The 15,544-nt window shown below is 47.9% G+C and overlaps 1 protein-coding gene across 1 annotated transcript in view; it reads left to right on the forward strand.

Annotated features, from left to right (window-relative positions):
• Positions 1 to 15,544, forward strand: part of ECT2L (epithelial cell transforming 2 like) — a 2,055,529-nt gene that overhangs the window by 390,829 nt on the left and 1,649,156 nt on the right. The window contains exon 5 of the mRNA XM_069608104.1: positions 6,912 to 7,164. Coding sequence (XP_069464205.1) covers positions 6,912 to 7,164 — 253 coding nt within the window. The remainder of the gene's footprint in view (positions 1 to 6,911; positions 7,165 to 15,544) is intronic.

Genomic DNA, 15,544 nt, shown 5'->3' on the forward strand with positions numbered 1-15,544 from the left:
CTCCTCCAATTTATACTTCCAAGTTAATCAACGAATCCAGACCATTTCTTTCCGCATCTAACTGCACAACCATAGCCAGAGCCCTAGTTCTCTCTAAAATTGACTTTTGCAATGCACTCTACCTAGGCACGAGTCAACGCAACTTAAACAAGTTGCAAGTAATCCAAAACAACGCCTTCAGATCAGCAGAACTCCTAGGTGTCAACATATCTCGAATATAAGACGGAACACACAATGGCTCTCTGTTAACCAAAGGATAGAGTACAAAACTCGATCAATTACACATAATTGCCTCGCCAACCGGGTGCCCAGCTATCTGGTTGATAATTTCATCCGCAACACTACAGCACGTCCCACAAGATCTGCCCAAGCCAATTGCTTAAATATCCCTAGATTTAAGCTCCAAAAAGCTGGAGGCAGCAGCTTCCCAGTGTTAGCTGCTAAACCGTGGAACACCCTACTTCCCACCCTCAGAACAGAACCCTCCTACCACCTATTCAGAATAAACTCCAAAACGTGGCTCCTCTCGCAATAAACACAGAATTGTTCACTCATCTAATTCTACATCTGCCTGCTCCGTCTGTCTGTAATAATCTATCTGCAACTAAATTTCATATGTATCTGTAAATGGTGCGTCCTGTATCTCGTATATCTATAAGTAATGTGCTCTTGAAACTGTAATTAATGAACCTGTATAAAATGTAACTAAGAAATGTGCCCATATGCCAGAGGGCTAGGTGCGCTATATAAATAAAATAAACCATTAACAAGCTTCACACCTTCAAGACATTGCATTCATCCCATCTCTTCCTGTTGGGCCCCATACACTTAGTGGCATACCTTGTTGTCTCTTTTGGCTCTAGACAATACTTGTACAACTCTTAGGCTTTGGACAATGCTTGTACCACTCTTGGCTTTGGGCAATGCTTGTACCACACTTGGTTGTGGGCAATGCTTGTTCCCTGGAACTCACAATTATTAAAATTCAGTCACTTAGATTCAGTGCACAATGTTTTCTACTGCTTTACAAATTACTCTTCAGTTGGCCTTCATTTCAGAATCACTTTTAGGTATATGCAATTAGTATTTCATCTGTTGTCTTCAGTTTAATATTCAATTAGTGCCATTCAGGTAATTTCACTCATACGCGAGTGCTACTTTGTTGCATTCATTGTCTGACAATCAACGGTCAGGTTAACAGCGCTTTCACTCACACACAAGTGATTCTCTTTTGCTACTGTTGCCTGCCTTTGTTCGTGCAACTGATTAGAACGCTTGCTAACACTCAATGGCTTTTGTCTTCAATCCCTTTGCGTACTGCAGGACTTGCACTGCTTTGGCTCGCTTCGAACAGACACACTTCCTTGTTGAAGTTGCCTTAGTCCCCGTCAGCTGAGTATGGAGCCTGTCTTGCGCCTGAGACCCTTGGGTGCACACCAGGCTCCAGCCATGCTCTCATTCACGTTTCCTGCTGCGCAGTCTCTGCAACTCAGTTCACATGGGGGACAGCCATCTTCCTTCACGCTTCCTGCTGCGCAGCCTCTGCACTTGAGAATCTGCAGGATTTATCACAATGCTTGCACACAAGCACTTAATGAGCCTCTTCCAGTTTTGTGATCCTTTGGAAAGAAGTCCCCAGATTGGAGAGCTTGTGTGAATAAAGATTTTGTACTCACTCAACGCTTTTGTCAAGTCACAAAGGCTACTGGGCTAGGTCACTGACAGATGGGCTCTGATTTCTGTTAACATTTCCAATTATAAATACCCTATACTTAACACCAAGCGGTTAAGAAAACGCAATAAAACAAAACAAAATATTGAAATTAGCCGGTAAGTACTGGGGCGAAGAAACTCAAAGGAGATATAACGATCATATCACTGACACAGAAAAAGAACTATGATGAGAAATTGGCGAAGCCCCAGAGCATCAACATAAAAAGGGGAGGAGCCACACAAGGAAAGATAGAGACGTGAGAAATTCATATCAGCTTGTCAGGAGAAACTGGGAACCCGGAGGAAAAACTGCATACCACGCAGGTGAACAGCGGGGGGGAGTAACTGCCCGAGTTGCCCGGTGTAAGCCGCAGACCAGTGAAAGTCTGCAAGCCTGAGAACGGATACAAGAGAGACTCTCAGGAAAGGCTCCAGGGAAGCAGTGGCTGGGAAGTTCCCAGGCTGCCTTGAACCACTGACAGAGCCTGCCTGAATGAAGTTGAAAAGTGCTCGTGGGAAAAGAGAACAAGTCAATCTCCCTTTCCGATGCGGAAACCACACCGAGGGGAAGACCCGCAATCGTGTCAAAGGAAAGAGAAGGAACAAGCATGAGAGCCACCCTGACAAGCCACAGAGAAACAAAGAAGGGGAGTGCTGACCCATTGATGCAGACCTATTACACCCCAGGTAACTGGGAGAGTAAGAGACCCACGGAATGAGGCACAGATAACGAGGGGCTGCATCATAGCCGTCTTAGAATAAGATACGGATATAATGAGTGGAGACAGCGTACTTGTCCCAGTGAATGGGTAAAACCTAAGAAGAGTGGTGAACACATAGGAACTCAGCCTACTCATCGCAGTGAAGAAAAGGATAATAAAAGTAAGGAAACTGCTCACTGGATACATCACACAGATCCCAGTGAGAAGATGAGTACAAGAGAGTGTAAAAAGCTATAAGAGATAAAGAACACCACTGGGGGAAACTGGTTTTAGCTGGAGACGAATTGTCAGATATCTTTGAAAGGAATAGAAGAAAAGGAAATACATAGAAGAACAGGAAATACTGGTGCTATTACACCCAGAAAGAGTAACTTGAGAAGCCAAGGAGAAATAAAGAGAGAGACGTGGAAAGGTCCCCTAAGAGAACTGAATGAACTGCAGCAAGAAATAGCAACAAGCTATTTGAATATCCGATAATGAATTTAAATTGCCGAAAAGCAATCACAGGAGAACGGACTTAGTTAGTATAAGTGGTAGTGTGAGAAACCTGAAGGCGTCCTCACATCTACTCGAATTGGGTCCTCTTCTCAGGTGGCCAGGGAACAGCCATCGCTTTTGGATGCTGACCCTGGGGGGTGGATAATAGAGGGAGGATCACCTGGGTAGAGGGTCTGTTGTGATTGGGGATGAGATGTCATTAGGTGAGATGCAGTATTCTGCGTTTCCATTTCAGGAGGAATCCTCTATCCCAGACGCAGTTATGGGGTATTGCTACCTCTGTCCAATACAACACCAGGAGATATTACCAATCTAGAAGTACCAGGAAGAGGGCAAAGAAGAGAAGATTTAAGGGTGAGATAGGCAATACATGGTATCCGATTTTTCCCTGTGAGAACCAACCTAACTCTCCCCTGACCTTTATGGGCTGTTGTACAGCATTTCCCCTCAATTTTCCTCATTCAACCTACTACAATACTGGGATGAGGAAGAGGTGATTAGGAGTAGTGAACACCATTGAATCAATTCACCACTTTAGTACTGAGACGACGAAGATGCCTGCAGAGTACTACAAAGGTCAGACATGTCCATCTAATTTTAATCATGCAATTCTAATTGGAAACACACCTGCAACCTGTCAAGTGGTTGCAGGTGTATAGGAAAGGAGGAAACTAGCAACACTCAGACCAGCAAGGAGGCCTGTGTGGGAGTGTCCAGCATGGAGTCCAGTTTGTGAGGAGGCAGCCATGGTGGGTCATGCAGAGAAACCAGGACGCCGGCAGATGATCCAAAGGACCTGTGGAGGCCAGGAGCAGGCAGGCCGTAAGGAAACCACAGGTGTGAGAGCCTGCATGGTTACTGCAAAACAATAAATCTCCAGCTTGGTTGGGCCTCTCCTGGCTCCCTTCCCCAAGCTAAGGCCCTTTCAATTTCCAACACAAATTCAGTTTTGTCAGGATGCACTTTGCTTTGTTAGCTAGGCCTCTCAGGGTTCCCTTCCCCAAGCTTAGGCCCCTTTTTGGTTTTAAATGCAAGTTCAACTTGTTAGGATGTACTTTTCCTTTTAAACACAGTTCTTTCACACGCTTTACTTGTGGGACACAATCAGAGACTCTGAAAACCGCCTGGTTCTTTGCTCTTCCTAGGCATGACCACGCCGATCTGTAACCCCACTCTTTATTCCTTGCTCTTCCTTCTCAAGCCTTTTACCTTCTGGTGCTTCCTGCACCCCTGCTTATTCTCCTTTGTGTCTTTTGCTTTCTTTCTTGTGCACACTTGCACCCTCCTTTCTCGTGCACACTTGCACGCACTGCCTCTCGCTTGCTTTCATCTTTGCTGTCCCCGGCACGTTCTTTTCCTTCCTGTGCCTCTTGCATGTTTCTCTTGTGCTTTCCGTGGTCACTTGCACCATCCTTTTCGTTGCAGGTTACTTGCACCATTTTTACACACCTTTCTGTCCTCCTGGTGCTCATTTGCACCTTTCCTTTTCTTTCAGCTTTCTCAGTGCTTCTTTATACACTTTAAGCTTTTCACTTTTGTGTCTTTCACACTCTTTTCTTTTCAGCCTCAAAACCTTTTTACCTTATGTTGCTTGATGGGAAAGGACAGATTGGGGGGGGGGTGTTTGTGTTTGTGTGTCTGTCTGTCTGTCTGAGAGGTGGGTGCATGCGTGTGGCACTCGCATGCTCTGCAAGAGAGTAACAACTAAATGCTTCACAATGAGTGTTCCACCACCATTCCCTTCCCACAATGTCTCTGGGTCTCTTGAGGTTCCCTTTCCCAAGCTTCGATCCTTCCAATTCCAAACATAAACCTTAGGCCCCTCTTTTCAAAGTTCACCAATGTCTCTTGTAGGCCTCTTAGGGTTCCCTTCCCCAAGCCTAGGCCCTTCTGATCTCAAAGAAACAAAAAGTTCCTTTTCTTAGGATGTACCTTTTGACTGTACTGTACTTTCACAGGGTAGTATCAGACTTTCGATAACGACGGGCTCTTTGCTCCTCCCAGGCGGGACCACTCTGACCTCTAGCCCCTCTCCTTATTCTTTGGCACCTTTTCCTCTTCTGTGCCTCTTTCACTCGGTCCTTTTTCACTTTACTGTGCTTCCGGCACACCTTCTTTTCCTGTTGTGCACACTTGCACCTTTCCACCTTTCTGTGCATCTTGCACACTTCTCTTTGCTTTGCATTGTGCTCTCTTGCACCTTCATTTTCCCTTTAATGTGCCTCTTTCACTGTCTGTATTTCTTTTGGGTGGCTTGCACCGTCTTTCTCACTTTCGGGTTGCCTTCACCCTCTCTTGGCTGTCGCTTTTCCTTCTCACTGTCTCGTTGCTGTATCTCTCGGTTTTGGGTTGCTTGCACCCCTCTCCTTACTTTCGATCTCTCGCAGCCTCTCTTTACTGTTTCTGCGCCGCCTGCACACTTTACTGTCTTTCATTATTTCCGTGCCTCTAGTGCACCTTTTCTGTCAGTCTGCTTTGCTTTCTTTCACCGCTTTCCAGCTTTCTCTTGCTTCGCTTTACTTTTTTTCAGTGCTTTCCAGCTTTTGCTTGCTTCGCTTTTCTTTCTTTCACCGCTTTCCAGCCTTCGCTTCCCGCTTTCGCTCACCGGGCTCTTCTTTCCACAATGCTCCTGCTCCCGCTCCAGCCACCCGCACGCTACTGAGTTTCTCTCTGCCTTGTGAAACTCGCCAACAGTAGTGCTGCACCAGCGAGCAGGTCAAATGGGTTTGGGTCGATGCCTGGGTCTCACCACCTACCTGTCAGACACCACTGGGAGCCGCACACGTCCCAGGGGAACGAGCACTGGCGTAAACAAGGCTGATAGACTGCCTTCTGTCCCGCGCTGGCTCCCTTGAGACACGGCTCCCTCGCCACGCCTCTCTCTCTCTCTCTCTCTCTCTCTCTCTCTCTCTCTCTCTCTCTCTCTCTCTCTCTCTCTCTCTCTCTCTCACACACACACCCCCCCACACCCCACACTCCCCCCTCCCCTCGGCATCCCACACTCCACCGGTCCTTCTGGTCTCCTCTTCTTGCAGCCTTCTGCTCCTTGACCTCCTGATTCCATCCAGCAACCCCAACTCGCTCAATGATTCTGGCAGAACCGCCCTTTTTATACTGCAGGTAAGTCAATTGGAGTCGGTTGTGCACAGTTTGTAGGGGGGGAGGCCTGACCTTGCCTGACTCTATTTGTGGGACAATTCAAAGGTGTTAGATGGTAAGCCTCGCATTGTATCCCTATGTTGTTTCTATAGGTAATCCTCATTGCTCCCGACCACCTCTACTTGTTCCCAGTACTTATTGGAAATGGTGAGGGGGAGATCGGGTGTGATTGGGAATATCCCGGATAGACTGAGGGAACCTGAACTTGTCTCCTCCTCTTTTCAGTGCCAGGTGTGGCGACTTGTTGAGGCACATTAAGGCGAGGGAGTGATACTAAATCCCCTTGTTTACTGGAGGGGATATCTGGGAGGAAAAAGGTGGGGTCCCAGTAAATCATCTGGGTTTTGAGGAAGGAGAGATAAAGTTAATGTTAAGAGTTGAAAAAGAGCTTGGTCTCTCTAGAAGTACACAAGATTGTTTCTTCCCTTTTGGTGAAGGAAGGTTAAGGGGCAGGATGGGACTTGGGTGACAATATCCCATGAACAAAGAGGGTAGGTAGGATGGATTAGGGCAAGTAACGGGGGAAATACCATGTCTCGCCTTCAGGTGATCTCCCCGCAGGCCCCAAGGACCCCTTGCCCAGGTGACGCCCCCTAGCAAATCCGCCCCCAGGGTTGGGATCCAAGAGCGATGGCCCTCCCTTGGCCACCTGAGCAACGGATCTTTGGGGACTACTTGTAAGAACGCCCTCAGGTTTCTCACAGTTGGTAGAATTGCATGAACATTGTTTTAAGATTGTCCATGTTGTTTATGCTATTTTGGTATAAAGTTCTATAATTAACTGCATGAATTGATCTTTCTCCTTTATGCTGTTTAAAGGATTGCCTGTGGATTCCCAAATGCACAAAATTTGGATGGTTCTTACCTTATGCCCCTTCGGACAATGAATACAGTGCCTGGAAGCAACATTACATTGCCTGTGCAACTAGCCTAGATTATATAACTCCACGGGAGGCTGCTGACGTCTACGGGACCCTCCATGAACTCAAGGAAGCCTGCGAAGAGGAAGATGAAAAACTAGGGGAAATATTGCTGCGGACAATGCTGCGGGAGAGATTAGCACTACATAAGAGTGAGTGATATTTAAAACCTCTCTTTTTCGTCTTGTTAAATCATGCACATGTGTTATAACTAATATTTACAAGAGTACGGACACAAGTCAGAGCAGCTAGTTTACATGGTTGAGGACATATTTTAGAAGGTTTATTCAAGCTCTTCAAAACAGCCACCCTCAGTAAAATACTTAGACAGAAAGATAGCGTTTGGAATAATCAGCATTTGCTTAACATCTTACATACATTTTGTGCCATTGCATTGCAGTTTGTTTCCTCAAACATTTCGTTTCGTTTTTTTGTTTCCTCATTGAACATATTGTGAGGAACCTGAGGGCGTCCTCACTTCTTTCCCATATCTATCCTCCTCCCCTGTGGCCAGGGAAAGGCCATTGCTATCAGATCCTGAACCTGGGGGTGGATATGCAAGGGAGGATCACCTGGGTGGAGGAGACTTGGGGAGTGGGGATGAGGCTCCCTTGGGTGAGCCTAATTTCCCAGGCCTTTGTAGTTTACTACCAGTCCCTTCCCTATCTTAACCATAGAAAATGTCCCTATACACATCAGTCAGGTACTGGGATGAGGAAGAGACACACCAGAGCCATACATCCTCTCGTTAATGATTCTTACACTCGGGAGCATCACTTTGGTACTGGGACGAGGAAGAGGCATCAAACACTGAAGAAAGACTGTTGGTTTGACAAGGAGTGGTCTAGTTTTTCTGAAGTCTTAATTGATGCCGGGAACTTTAAATCGGGAATGCGATGGCAAGAGGGGGACTTCGGTTTCCCTGTGGGAACACAGCAGGATGAGAAGAGGAGACCTGTTGAGGCTGCAGCAGCAGAGGGGCAGGAACCGGGGAGAAGCCAGGTCGAGACTCTCGAGCAGGCCGGGAGAAGTGGAACCGGTTTTGTGGAATGCTACAGAGAGCCCGGCAGCAGAGAGAAGCTCCCTGGGCATTCGCAGCTGCAGGATCGCAAGGACAGTGCTGAGAGGCAGCAGGGCGAATCGAAGTCCTTTAGAGAGGAACCCGAGGCTGTGAAAATGTGGCACGAGGCAGGGACAACTGAAGGAGGTTTTCCAGCACCATACCGAAGCCTACAGACACATGACTAGAAACCGGCGCGTCTTCTCAGAAGACTAGGGACCCTGGGGCGTGTCGAAAGCACAGCAGAAGCTAAGAAAATGTGTAACAATTAAAGGTCAGAGAACAAGGGACCAGGAACTGTTTAAGAGGCATTGCCAAGAGTCTAAGCATTGCCAAAAGCCAAGCTATTACTGAAAGGAATGAATGGTTGTAATGAACATTGTTAAGAGGCAAACAAGCATTGTTAAGTATTACTGAGAGACATTAATGGTTGAGAAATGGAAAACTGTATGCAAGAGTAAAGTGCGATGACACCTGGCAAAGGACGCCAGAGGTGTTGGTCAAAAGAATTTAAACAGTGAAAACGTTTCCTAGCAGGAGGGTGTACTGGGAAGCTTATGATGGCTTGTGCAAAAGAACCCAGATCTTTGCTGCCAGGAGAATGATCAGGGAGGCCCGGGGACCTGTGAGTGGGTAGGAGCCGTCCTTTGGTGCATCTCCAAGTAAGACCACTAGGGTGTAAAAGGGAAGTTGGTCCCCAGTTGTATCTTTAATTTGCACTAGGACCTCCTTCCAGAATATAGCCATAGTGGGGCAGGACCACCACATGTGTAGCATATTGCCCACCTCTCCACATCCGTGCCAACACTGGTCCGACAGCTCCGGAGATACTTAATGGAGTCTCGCCGGAGTGAGGTCCCACCTATAACAGAGTTGTCTTGCCCCCATTTTGTCTGCGTGCACCTCGAACTAGCATGTGTTTGCCCCCAAGAGTCCTCTGAAATTTCCCACCCAATTCTTGCTTTTACTTCATCATATAAGGGAGTTTATTCCCCCACCCTCCAGGTTTCCCAGCAGCTTATATAGATGAGACCTTCCCAAAGCCCCTCCCTTCCAAGGCCGAGAGTTCTATGGCCTTGAGATCTCTGGTAGCCATTCTCTTGATTATTGTGTTAGTGATACAGTGTCTAAATTGGATATAGCAGAATCGTTCGGTTTCAGGCAAATTAAATTTGGCCTTCAAATAGGCAAAGGCTTAGGTTCTCTTTCTTGGAATAGATCCCAGAGTCTCGGCAGGAATTCTCCTTTCCAGGCTGCAAAAGCTCCCTAACCATCCCGGGGGAAAAGTCTGTGTTGCTCGAAACATGTGTGAGAAGGCCCATCCTTTTCGGGATTCCCAGAAGCCAGCGCACCTTATACCAGTGTCCCAGGGTAACCACAGTGGCTGGTGAAATCTCACCCACCTGTCCCGTAGCCTCCACTGACAAGAATAGGAACTCATGTAATGGAATGGGGTCGATAAACCTGCTTTTTCTATGTCCTTCCAATGGGAGGGGCACCTCTCTGGCACCCAGTTCAGGACTGGGGCTATTTGCGCTGCCAGAAGGTAATTCCTCATGGACAGAAATGCTGAGCCCCCTGCATACAGGGCTTTTAATAAAACTCTCTTCGGGACCCTCGGGTGCTTGCCCCACCAAATTAATTTAACAATGTCTCTTTGGAGCCCCCCGTTGATCCCTCACCCACACTTTTAGAAGCAGCCCCTGAAATACACATAAATACTTTGGGAGTAGGGTCATCTTTACTGCTAGGATCCGGCCCAGCCACGAGATGTCTTGGTGGGCCCAACGTGCCAATTGGTCTCGGGTGTCCTTTATCAGGTGCGGGAGATTGGCACCTACCAGTGAGGTAAAATCGGCAACTCAGTAGATGCCCATGCAGAGTTTCCCAGGATTCCAAACTATTCGGGCCCAGGGATTTGTCTTTGTTGATTCTAAAGCCGCATACCTTACCGAATAAATCAAGGGCCTTTGCTAATTCGGGCATGGATCCCATGGGATCAGAGAGGAAGCACAGTACATCTTTAGCATAGAGTGCCAGCTTGTGCATGTCTCCTCGGAGGGTCACTACAGGATCGGCGGGCTGCACCGGACGTGTTGAGCCAATGGCTCCATCGCCAGAGCGAAGATAAGAGGTGAGAGTGGACAGCCCTGCCTCGGACCTGTTTCAGCTTAAATGTGGGCCAAAATTGCAGTGCCCCTTCCATGTACACCCAGTCCATGCTATTGAACGCTTTGCGGGCATCCAGGCAGAGGAGTACAAAATGCTCTGGCATTTCCCTTTTGGCTGCTATTAGTCTACGGATATTATCGTGTGCCCCTCGCCCGACTATAAAAACCAGTTTGGCCCTGGGCAATCAGCATGGGGAGAACTTCGGTCAGCCTGCAGGCCAGGATCTTGCCGTACATTTTGGCATCAACATTCATAAGGGCTATTGGTCTGTACGCCAAGCGAACCACCCCATCCTTCCTCGGTTTCAAAATAAGCAGGGTGGTATATTCCATGGTATCCGAAACAGCCCCAACCTCAAAAAACTGAACAGTTTAATCTGCATTGGAACCACCATAGGCGCAAAGGCTTTGTAAAATTGTGCCGAGCAGCTGTCTGGTCCGCAGGAAGGCTCCATAAGCCTCCCAGGACCTCTTGCTCAATGACTTCAGATTCAAGTGCCTCTCTGTCCTCGGACAAAAGCTGCGGGAGCTTTGCTTGCACAGTATACCGGTCCTTTTGGTCCTGCACCCCAGGAATGTTCTCCCCCAATTCTCTAAAATAGCTTTCGATGAGTGCCAATTTGGCTGCCTCCTGAGTATCCCTCTTACCATCCGCGTCCAGTAGGGCCGGGATAAAGTTATGCTGGGCGTGCTTCTGCAGCTTCGCTGCCGGAAGTCGGTTGGCTTTATTGCCCCTTATATATTAGTACTGATGGGCCGAGAGCAATGCCTCCACCGCCTTGTCCGTGAGGTGGACTTCCAATCATTTCTGCGCAACCTGTAGCTCCTTGAGGGATTTGCACAAATTAATTTGCTTGTGGTAGGCTTCCCGCTGTTGGACTTCCCCTCTTACTCTTCCACCCTAGGTTTGGGGGCTTTGGTGTATGCTGCCACGCGGCTGATAAAAATACCTAGGACTGCTTTGGCCGCATCCCATACTATGCGTAGGTCCATGGCCCCGTGTTGTTGTCTGCAAGGTAGTTGGTGAATGCTTCAGAAATTTGCACTTGCATCTGAGCGTACTTCAATAGGAAGTCGTTAAATTGCACGATCATTTTCAATGCTGGCTCATCAAGAGCCCCGAGGACCAGACAGATGAGGACCGGGGCATGATCAGAGAGGACCCTAGGGAGGATCTCACACCGGGTAACCGTCGGGACAAGGCACCTGGAGATCAATGCCATATCCAGCATGGAATGCCCCGATGCACCGCAGAATAGAAGGTATAGTCCCGTTCTTCAGGATCAAAGAACCTCCAACCCTCTTATCATGAGAGGTCTCAACAGTTTTGTCAGGACCAAGAAGTTGCGCCTAGCTGCTGATGGGGCTAGTGTTTTGTCTTTGGTGGGATCTATAACAAAGTTAAAATCCCAAGCTACAATTAGATCGCCCTCCAAGGAGCCCAGTAGCGTTTTGGTGGGTGCAGTGAAGAAGACTTCTTAGCAAGTGTTCGGGTCATATAGCGAAACAAGGGATATCCTCTGGGACCCCGTTTTGATGTTTAGAATCAGGAACCTCCCTCACGGATCTTGCATCACCCCCAGTACCTTAAGCGACAGCCCCTTCTTAATGAGGATACCCACCCTTCTCATTTTAGTGCCACTAGAGGCAAAACAGGCCTAGAGTAGAGCTCATCGGCCAAGCGCGGTTCGTCCTTGGAGCAAGTGGGTTTCCTGAAGGGACACAATATCGGGAGCAAACTTCATTAGCCTTTGAAGGACTGCCTTGTGCTTGATTGGGGAATTAAGACCTTGGACGTTCCAGGTGTGGCAAGTAAGTCAGGGGTATCCCCAGGCATAGCATTATCCTGGATGGAAAGTACAGGTTGGTGTTGAGAGGTGCAGGAACTAAAGATGTACTACATTTCTGACCCTAGGAAGAGCTAACCTCTGCTGCTTTCCCACCACAGCAAGACTGGAAGGGTTTGTGATGACTTTGCGCAAAGCCCAAATGATAGCTATTCAACAGCAACTGCAACTCAAGTGGGTCTGGCCGGTGCATCCAGCTCAGTTGCTATGACTCACCGATCTCCCAACTGCTGGAGGGCTCTCTTCTTCGAGGATTCTCTCAGACCTTTTCGGGACTCTCTGTGGATCTTTCTGGTGGGGCAGTCCCCATCCTCTGGTTTGTCTTGAGAAGGTTTTATTTTAAAGTATTTATATTGGGTTTTGCAAGTAAACATGTATGCAATGATTTGCTTATCACATTTCAAAGCATACTTATCTCATATTAATACAAGTTACAGAACAGAACCATAAACAACATAACTGTCTCCATAGATGTTCAGTGGACTGTTTCCATTGTGCAGGTAGCCACGGAGATGCAAAAATATTGTCTGTGGGAAGAGTCGTTCCCAATCATGGGATGAATATTAGGGTGAGACCTCCTCTGTTTCTGTTCTGCTATGGTGCCATAGCATTGTGTGGTAGGTCTAGTGTGTTCAAGGGGGTTTATCATCCGAAGGGTGGAACATGTCCCAAACCAACATTTTCCAGGCTTTGTACGATGCACTCACATTGTCTGCTGACCTAGACACACCTGCGCCCCATATCCTGGTCTCTGCCTCTGCCCAGCGCTCCAATTCCCTGTTCCACATTGCATATTGTGGGCCCTCTGCCGACTTCCATGCCATTGCAATAGCTCTTTTAGCTAGAATACATACCATGTCCATAAGTTTAACTACATCTTTAAACTTGCTTATTCGGGGATATGAGCCCAGGAGACATTCTTTTGGGGACCAGTATTACCTCACTTTCCGGCTTTCCTGCAAGCCTGCTGTATCCGGGCCCAGAACCGCTGTACCTTGACACATCGCCAGAACATGTGCATCAGTCCCGCCTCCCCGTATCACACCAAGGGCATGTTGATCTTGCCTGTCTGTTGAAACCAGCCACCCTGTGAGGTGTCATGGAAGTACGGTACAGAAAATTTAACTGTATTAGTCGGAATCTAGCATTCCTGGACACTTCGCGGGGGTACACTAGTATTCTTTCCCACTCTTTCTCAGATATATCTGCTCCCAGATCCACCTCCCATTTTGCTTTTAGCGCTGCGCTCCTGGGTTTAGGCTTGTGTACCAGCTGGCTATACAATCTGGACACTGGCTTCCAGCCGTCAGTCACTCAGGCTATGCATTAGCGTCAATAGAGGGCTCGCTGTCGGCTCTTCCGGCCATTTCTCCATGTCCCCCTGGCCACGTGCCTGGTCTTCTGATACCATAAGAACTGTTCTCTGGGGAGCCCCTCCTTCTCTTGCAACGAGTCAAACTCCTTGAAGACCCCTTCATCATTCACACCCCCCCCCCATGTGTATATGCCCCATTTTTTCCAGTGTTTTACCATTGTTAGGTCTGTTCCTGCTTTGCATACATCAGCGGCTATTGGGGTCTCGGGTGAGTAGGGATGTTTAAGGTGGAGCAGAGTTTTGGCCCTGTTCCACACCTGTCTACCCAGTGTAACGATCATGGGAGTGCACCCCAAGCAGCTCAAGGGGACCCACAAAATGTTCTATTAATCTGGCCAGAGCCACTAGTTGTAGTAGTTTGGTTTCAGGCGTGGTCTTGTCCGAGAGCCATTTAGTAACAAAGCTGAGTTGTGCTGCCAAGTAGTACTTCTTGAGGTCTGGGAGTTGTATGCCTCCTTCCCTTTAGGGTAGGTTCAGCGTGGCCAAAGACAATTTACATCAGGCGGCGCCCCATAGGAACTCCCTCAACAGGACTTCTAGTAGGCGGAAGAAGGAGGCCTTGATGTAGTGATGTATGTTGTGGAAATAGTATAAAAATCTGGGCAGGATGATCATTTTAGTAATTGCCGCTCTGCCCATCATCAAAAGGGGCAGTTTAGACCAGAACTTCATGGATGACCGCAGGCCCTTTATTACTGCAGCAGTGTTGCCCTTGTGCATTCATTCTGGTGTATGTCGTATGTTCACCCCAAGGTACTTAAATGATTCCAGTTGCCATTGGATACCCACGTTTGGTAGGTCCTCAACCCCCGAGCGGGAATATGCATGACTTTTGTCTGCTAAATTGTATCCCGGACACTCTCGCATAATTGTCCAGTACTTCTAGCATCACTGGTGCGTTAAGGTGTGGGTCCCTCAGGTACAGCAAGACATTGTCCGTGTATAGTGAGATTATGTGGTCAACACCACCCACACGGATGCCAGCATCAAAAAACTGTTTCCTAAAGTAGATTGCAATTGGTTCTAGCCCCAGAATGTATAGCATGGGTGACAATGGACATCCCTGTCTGGTGCCCCTTTGGATAACCCAGGGCGATGATACTGTCCTACCAGATTTCACCCGTGCTGCCGATGCAGTGTACAGTACTTTGATCCATCTAATACATTTTTCACCAAACACAAATTCCTTTAGCACTGCCAGCAGCCACTCCCAGTATATGGAGTCAAAGGCTTTTATAGTTGTTATTGTTATTGTTATTTTGCATTTATATAGCGCCTTATATACCATTGGTATGGTCTGAAGGCGCTGGTAGGTTGAACGCCCTTGGGAACCGAGGTTCGGGTCAGTGGAGAGATTAGAGAGGGTCAAGGGTGCGTGTGCGCACCAGGTATGTGTGCAGCTGGTGCGGAATTTCTGTGGTAGCTGCTTCCTAGCGATAGGTGTGGTGGTTGAGGAATCAGGAGTATGTGTTCGGTCTGGCAGGATTATCCAGTCCGAGTGCGGCAGCGTTAGGCCTGACGAGAACGCTTAGCTGGGGGTGAGAAACCAGCAGTGTTTACTTAGAGTGATGGGGAGTGAGCGGCGGATGTTGATATGAGAACAGATATACCGAATGGTGTCATAGTATCTCTGTGTTCTACTCGAGTGGTGGTGTAAGGAGAGAGTAAGCGTGGGGTGTGAAATGAAGTATGCTCTTACAACGGTTCCTTGCGTTCCACATCAAAGTCTGCACATTACGCAGACCGGTCCGGTCCGTGCGATGTGTTTTGTTTCTCATCTGCTCTTATGCACTATTCATCGGGTCGGCGAATTCTTCCGTATAGCGTACTCCACCATCTAGCATGGAGGAGTACGCTAAACATGCGCTCTGGTCCATTCATTCATTTGTTTCGTGCGTTCACCCGCTCCCAGGCTCATCTGTTACGCACTCAATCGCATCAGATGCTCATCCGCCACTTGTCAGTTCTGCATTCATCAGCTCCGTTCACTCTTCCGTACAATGTACTTAACTGTTTTGTGTATACTCGTTTTCTCGCTCTTATTTCTCGTTCGATCGACGCATACACGTTCTCTCGCCA

The sequence above is a fragment of the Ambystoma mexicanum genome, chromosome 4q (genome assembly GCF_040938575.1).
Source record: "Ambystoma mexicanum isolate Mex_15411 chromosome 4q, UKY_AmexF1_1, whole genome shotgun sequence".
NCBI classification, from domain to species: Eukaryota; Metazoa; Chordata; class Amphibia; order Caudata; family Ambystomatidae; genus Ambystoma; species Ambystoma mexicanum.